The sequence below is a fragment of the Corapipo altera genome, unplaced genomic scaffold (genome assembly GCF_003945725.1).
Source record: "Corapipo altera isolate COAL_440 unplaced genomic scaffold, ASM394572v1 22, whole genome shotgun sequence".
Classification (NCBI taxonomy): Eukaryota; Metazoa; Chordata; class Aves; order Passeriformes; family Pipridae; genus Corapipo; species Corapipo altera.
Genome location: NW_020884886.1, coordinates 14,787,901 through 14,795,501, shown reverse-complemented (window position 1 = coordinate 14,795,501; position 7,601 = coordinate 14,787,901). Strand labels below are relative to the sequence as shown.

The window sequence follows — 7,601 nt, the reverse complement described above, 5'->3', positions numbered from 1 at the left end:
TGACAGAGGACACAAAACAGCTTTGGACAACAGGGAGGAAAGAAAGCAAGATGGTGGCTTTTATCCTGTGGTCCCCCTCAGTCCTTTCTGTTTCCATAGCTTGAGTTAAAGGTCAGAGAGCATGACAGCACAAGGGTCTCAGGCCTCTAGTGGCACTGAGGATACAGGAATGTCTTTTTCAACCCTTGAAGTGGCAGGGATTGCCATAATGTCCATTGTGGATTGGATGCCAAAGCCCCATTTGTTCATCAAAAGCTACCAAAACTGCAAGTCTTCCCCACCACACCCCTAAAGTCTGCAACATAGTTTTTTTTCTCAGTCAAGACAAAGATCTGTGTAGTATTCTTAAAATACAAGTGTTACATAAATAAAGCTAAAAGAGGACCCCAAACCTAAACGTGGTACAAAACAAGGATGTTGAGCCCTATCTACTACATTTAATTCAGCAAGACCTCTGAATGGTGTATGCCAGTGACAGCCTGCTCTGAGAGGCTGGTTTGGATATACCACCACTGCTCTACTGGAGCTGAGGGAAATGGGCTGTCCCAGCAATAGCACCCCATCTATGCACGGTACCCTACTTTGTGATCCTGCAGCCCCTCAGGGTCTCTGAACACCTCTGCACTGCCCACTCACCACTCGACACCCTTCCCTATCAGGTTTTGCAGATCCCTTCTAGTGTTTGCCATCCTCTCAATTCACTGCCATGTCCTTACTTGGTGCCACCATCCATCCTCCAGCATAATGTCCCTCATGCTATAATGCCTTTCTTCTTCATCTCAGCAGTCTCTTGATATTGGTCTGGATCCAGTAGCCAGCCTTCTCCACAGCTCTTTCAGGGCCTGTGCCTGCACCTGGCAATGTGGTCGCTCAGACATGGCCCATCTACATGCCTCCATAGATCTTCCCCACAAGATTCTTACAGCTTACAAGGCATCTCTGTACTCTGTAGGCTCCCTCAACATCTCCCAGATGAATTTTCAGCTGAGATGTGGGGGAGAAGGCTGCAGAACTGATTCAGCATCCCAAAGGCTCTCCAGCAGTCAGGAACACAGGGCAGACTGGCCCAGAGAGTGGATCCTCTGAAGGTCCTAACTGTTATTTAGGACAAACACAGGCCCCGTTCATAAGAAGGATTCTCTGAGCTTATCTTCAGAAGACAAATGCCTCCCAGCTTCATGCCATGTAGAAGCCACTCAGGCTACAGAAAAAAGGAACTTTAAATGATGCCAACTAGTGAGAAGCCACTGCTAGCCCAGCCAGGCCCCCATGATGCAGAACGTCAGCCAACATCAAGAAGATCCACCCCCATGAGGGTTTTTAAGATGACTGTGCCACCAGCAACATCCACAGTGGCACAGGACTTCACCTGACAGCACAATGCCTTTATATCCATCTCCAAACTGATATAGCCATCTCCAGACTGATCTGTCCAAGCAATCAGACAACCAACCTACAAAAACCAACACAGTGCAGTTAACGGAGAAACCTCAGTATTATCATCTTCAAACCTGAGTGCAAAAATAAACTTGACTTGCCCATCTTTAGCACAGAGCAGCAAGTATATCTTAAAAACAAGCTACCCCACCCACCTGTAAAGAAGAAAGGTCACCAAAATAATACTCTGAATACAGGATTCTCCCCGAGAAAGAAATTAACAGCTCGTGATATGTAATAACATCCTTTAGCGCCTGTCATACAGAGAAACAACAGCTCTGGTAGGGCACAGTAAAAACTGCTGCCACCATCACTCTGTGCCGTTGGAAAGGGCACCACCTATTGTCGAGCTACCTGATATGTTCCACCAGCAGACACAACATTTAATTATGCTTTAATAATCTGGGCTGAAAATTTCTGTTTGCCTCCAGCAATATTTTTATATTACCACACTTCAATTGTCAAAGTTCAAATTATTTCCCTAAGTAAGGACAGAGAAAAACATTTCATTTCTCATATTTAAATAGGGAGAAAGACTCTCAGAAATCCCCAGAGTGCTGTTGAGGAACATCTCCCAGCTGGAAGCAGAGAGGAGCTCAGGGCTATTCCAGGACTCAGAGGAAATAAGGGCAAGAACTGAGACAGAGGCTAGTGAATCAGGATGGACTGTTTTAGCAAGGGTAGGAGTTAAGCTGGGTCTCCACATTGAACTGCAGTCCTGTCTCCAGAAAGAAGGCAAGTCCACTAGCAGTACCTCCACTTTAAAATGTCAACTTAAGAGACTAATCCCCAAGCTGGTCCTTGAATCACACTGCCAGAAGAAGTCCTGTAAGGAAGGAGCACACAACCAATAAGGCATTCACCAATGTTGTGGTCTAGTAATTGTGGCTCGGGATCAGCCATGTCAGATCTAAAACAAGATCTGCCAAGCTTTCTGTGTTCCCAAAACCTGCTTTCCCTGCTCTCTTGAACAGCTTGTGTGTTAGGGCTTTGCTGTGGAAATGCACAAGGCTGACTTGTTTCTGCAGCAATCCAAGCTACAAGGCAATTAAGTCATAGGAACAATTCTGCAGGAGTCAATTTGGGTCAAAGCCAGTTGTCCTTAAGCTGAGCTAATAAAATAGGCTGCACTCTAGCCAGCACTTTGGTCTCAGGTGTCTTTCTGCACTTCCAGGACAACACAAAGGAATATCTGCATCTGACCAGAATAGAGCAGGTTTGGAAAAAGCCAGACAGGCTTACTTAGCTCCGAATCCACAACAGTACAGAGTTGTGCTTCCTCAGGATCCAGCCTGTCACTGGCCCTGACCTAAAGGGTCTTGCTAAATCAGGTCTATGCAGAACACTTCCCTCCCCCAAATTCCCATGATTCCAGTGGTCATACTGGCCTCTCTCCTTGACGTACACCACTGCTCCACTCTCCCATAAGTAAGCTAGGCTGGAATAGCATATTTTCAGCTACTTCAGGCCAAAAAAAAAATCTGACACCACGATCCTCATTTTCAGTAATGTGAGCATTCAGCTCCCACTTGCAACACTGAAATTCAGGCCACAAATCTGTTACTTTTTATGCCTGCAGATGGTTGCTTCATCTCCCTACAGATGGTATCCTGAAGCCAAGGCAAGTGGCTTTCATGAAGAACTCCAAGGCTACTATTTGACACAATCTGAAGCCTAGTTTTCCAAGGAAAGACAGAACGCTATAATTGTGGCAAAAATCTTTATTAATAAACTAGATTTTGTAAATTCCTTTTCACATTAGAAATTCTAAATGCAGATTACAAAATTATTTCAGTAAAAAATGAAAGTTATAGTTAACAGCAAAATTACAACTTTATACAAATAAAAAAATCATTTTTTATTTTAATTTAAAAATAGAAATTTATATCTTCCAATATACTTACTGGTCCTAACAGCTTTTACAAGTGGTAGCTGCAGTACTAGGTCTTTTCACATGCATATTCACATATAGTCATTTAATCCTCTGCACAAGTTATTTAGCTAAAATAGCATGAACAGTTGGGCTTTGGTTGGGTTTGGGGGGGATGTACCACATGATATTAAAAGCAAAAGCCAAAGTATCTTGAAATATTTTTTAAAATAACATTTTTGCCCTACTACTTTCACAATCAACTGAAATGTTTTTCAACAGTCATGTTACTTCAGACAACTTTCTGCATTGCACCTCTGGGTCTTTTTTTTTTATACTGTAAGATCACTCATCAATGTTAGCACAAGCATTAATTTTGTACAATAAAAACAGGATAATTTTCCTAAATTAAAATTTGGGATAACTATTAAAATGTTTTGTAAAAAAGACACCAAAAGTCATATATTAAAGTCATCACAATCACATGCTGCTGAAGAACAGAATAAAAAGTAGTACACAAAATAGGTATTTTAACAGTTGCACATTATTTTAGAGTGCTGGTGGCAATACTACTGTTTTAATTAAAAGTGTAAGATGATACAGAATTTACATGATACTTCAGGATTCTCACTGATGTAATTGTAGAAGACATCAGAAAGGCGAGAACTTCTAAAATGTAACCTACTTTAACATACCATTTGGAAACAATTATATTTCATAGAATTCGTCACAGAATACATTATAAAACCAGTCAGAGAATACAAGATCTCCAGTGTTGTGTTTCTGGAATACTGGCAAGTAGCTGAAGGCATGAAGATCCTTACTGATAAAACTCTACTTACTTAGATCCTTCCTGATAAAACTCTACTTACTAACTCACTGTGCACTGAACTCCTGCTCCATTCTGCATCAAGCTCAGCACAGCTTTTAAGCACATGCTTAAGATCCTACAAAAGAAGAAGCTTGAGCTCATCATATTTTCTCTGAGTTGGAACTGCATCTTGAATTGCTGAAGCTGACAGAGGCTCTGTCACTATTTTCAACAGAGGCAAGACTGGTTCTACCCATGTTACAATTTTAAACCATCATCTTCCATCACAGTTCAGCTGGTAGTCAAACAACTTAAACTAGGTGAATGATCAGCCTATAACCAGACAGGGTTTAGTAGTGAACCTAAGTAGAGTACTGTAGTGAACCTCAACTTGTACCCAAAAGGACAATTAAAAGAGGAAGAGAGAAAACTACCCCAAACTGCTCTTAAGTTGTGAATGTCTCTGCTGACTTTTGACAGACTGAAAAAAAAAATTCTCCAAGCAATGGGTGGAGCAATAGAGGTTTTGCCCTGAACATTTTAAACATATTTATCCAAATAGGACTAAGAGATGGAAAAATAATATGGAAGGACACTGAAGCTCAGCGGGGACAGCTGCTTTTCTGAAGAGTCCTGGCCCACTTCCAGAGACTGTTTACGCACTCTTAATTCTTCAACCTCATTTGTCCCCTTGATCTCGCACTCTTAGCTTGCAGTGGCGATTTTGAAAGAGGCTCAGGAAGTGGCGACTTCAAAAATAGTCCCGAGTACATTGGTCAGAGCATTTTTCTGGGGAAGTGAGAGTCAAGTGCCATCATTATCATCCACTTGTGAAGCCAGAAGGCAAAAAGCTGAGTGTTTCTTATCTCCAGGATAAAGTTGTCAACTAGATTATGATGAACAGATGGACAAGACAACAACTCTTTCTGTTCATCTTTCAAAATAAAATCTAAGCTGTCTTTGTTCATGTTGGGAATGGTATGAATATGCTCGAATGAATCAGGCTCCCTCCCAAAAAAACCAGAAGTGTTGGTACTTTCCTGTTTACAAGCACATCACTGTAGGACTTGGGCATCCAGAAGCTCAACATGCAACAGCCACTCAGGCCGAGCAACAGGGTTGGTACTTCAAAGAGCTGTCCCAGAGAGTTGTACCTTGATTTGTTATAAACAGTAGCACTAAGGAAAACCTGTTCAGGAGCACAAGGGACAGCTCTTGGTGCAAAATAAAGATCCTAGCTCTGCTGGGACAAGACAGTTGATAATCTGAACTGTTGTCTTGAGGCCAACTGCCTAAATGGCACCTCAGTCCATTTTAGGCACTGTCACAGAGGATGAAGTGTGGGCTTCACCACACAGGACATTGTGCAGTGGCAGTGCTCTGCTAGTGCTGTTTGGGGAACACAGGTCTTTTACATTTCATCACTGGTTACCAGAGCAGGCCCAAGAGAAAGAAACAGAGAAAGGACACAATTCAGATGAACTAAGTACCCACAAAAAATATAAAACTTATTATGGCAGTCTATTATTTTAGAAAGAGTCCCTTTGATTAAGTATTATTCAAGCTACTCTTCCACTTGAAATCACCATGAAAACATTATTATATCTGGTGAAGCACGACAAACTCATTTTTAAGTCTACTGTGCATTACATTCACTGTGTATGTATCACAGTAAACACGGGTATTCAGGAAACACCATGTCTTTCAGCTTGTCAGCAACTTATACAGACACATTTTCAACTGAAATCTATTTCTGTGGACAGCTTTTCTCACAGAAGTTCCTTGCTTATTAGTATCCATGCACACAAATGGCAGAACTTGCACACACATATGGATTCATACACAAACTCTTATGTGCATGTAGGTCCTGCAAAAGTGGTTAAAAACTTTAAAAACACTCCCATTAATCTTTAACCTATTAATATTATTCCTAATACAAAACTCAGACCTGTTCTGAAAAAGCCTTACAACAAAATTCATATTTTAAGAATATGAATATTTCAAGAGGCAAAGATGTAAATGAAAGTAGTAATGCATTCTAGAAGATATTTCTATTTTAAAAAGTGTTCTGATTGTCTACTGGAAACACTTGCCAAAGTACAGATGTTTATATTTCACTGTGGAGGGGTTTTGTTTGCGGTTTTTCTGTGTTGTTTTGGATTTTTTTTTTTAAATAGGTATTTCTAGATGCTGATGCAACACCACCAAAACCAGAACTTTTGTACTCCTAGACTTTCCAGTTAGGCAATTACCAGTGCAGTATTAGCATTCACTTTGATGTTAAAAATACATTTAAAATGTTTCACAATCATATTTTCTACAAGGAAATCACCAAACTTAATACACAGAGAATGAAGACATCACTATTAGACACTTATTAAGTGAAACAGTACTCAATTTGGTTCACTTAAAAAGCCATAAAATAAGAAACACTTTTAATCCAGTAGATGGTAAAGGCAAAAATGTAAGGGTATTTCCTGCAAAATTACAGTTTAGCCATGTGTAAGAAGAGACTGAACTACAGCATTGTGGGTTTCCCTTTAACAGACCACACTAAGTCTGCAAAATTACCAAACATGGAGCTGGTCTTAATGCATAGGCCATTATATGCAACTCCCAGACTTGAGAGAAGTTTAGAATGGAATAAAGACAATAGAACCCGTCAACCCATCCCAACATAACCACTAAAGCAAACTTTTGAAGAAACCTGGAAATATTTAGCACTCAGCTGTAACTGTATTTGAAATATCAGTAGTTGCCCAGTTTCACCCTCTCCTTTTGTTCTTCTGAAGGGTTTAACACAAAGTTCTGAATCACAAAATAACTTTGTACAAGGTACTATGTTTTAAAAGCACAGAAGTCATGGCAATCAAAATGTCTGAGGGTCAAAAGAAATAGATTAGGTATGCTGAGAAGACAGTTATATTTAAAAATCGTACCTTATCTTCCCTTTAAAACATCACATATTTCTCAGCAAAATTCTTGATCTGCATTTCTGAGACTTCAAATCCCTTAAGTATCTTCTTTTTTTGCAGGTTCAAAAAGGATCCATTTCACACAAAAATTTTATTGGAAACATTATGACAAAACCACTTACTGTAAATTGAAATAATTTCTAATAAAATATCATCCTTTAAAACAGATTACAAAATACTAGTACAGTTGTTCAAAACATCAATCTTTTTTCTGTTATCTGGATGTAATCCAACACCTCAGTTTCTATATTCCTCTTCTCCACAACTCCTCAAATGAGCATGACTTTCAGGCAGCCTGGTTTTATTTCTGTGAACCTATAAAACAAGAAAAAATGAAGCTTCACCATGAAAACTATGTGCAATGCCATCTCCTTCAATCTTCAAACATATGGAAAGTGGTAAGGTTCTCAGTCAAGTATACGTGCATGTGAGTCAGGAAATCAGCACTATGTCCTCAGATGTGACAGTAAAGGAGGATTTTACAGAATCCGGAGATGTAAAGAGCTGG

At 40.0% G+C, this 7,601-nt stretch overlaps 1 protein-coding gene across 12 annotated transcripts in view; it reads right to left on the bottom strand.

The window, feature by feature from the left end:
- Nucleotides 1–3,143: 3,143 nt before the first annotated feature.
- N4BP2 (NEDD4 binding protein 2) overlaps nucleotides 3,144–7,601 on the bottom strand; it is a 43,516-nt gene continuing 39,058 nt past the window's right edge. For 10 of the 12 annotated variants that reach the window (XM_027642616.1, XM_027642615.1, XM_027642625.1 and 7 more), the window contains one exon: nucleotides 3,144–7,408. In XM_027642616.1, coding sequence (XP_027498417.1) covers nucleotides 7,363–7,408 — 46 coding nt within the window. In that variant the 3' untranslated portion in view covers nucleotides 3,144–7,362. The remainder of the gene's footprint in view (nucleotides 7,409–7,601) is intronic. The other 2 variants (XR_003527560.1, XM_027642621.1) reach the window with 2 other exon arrangements.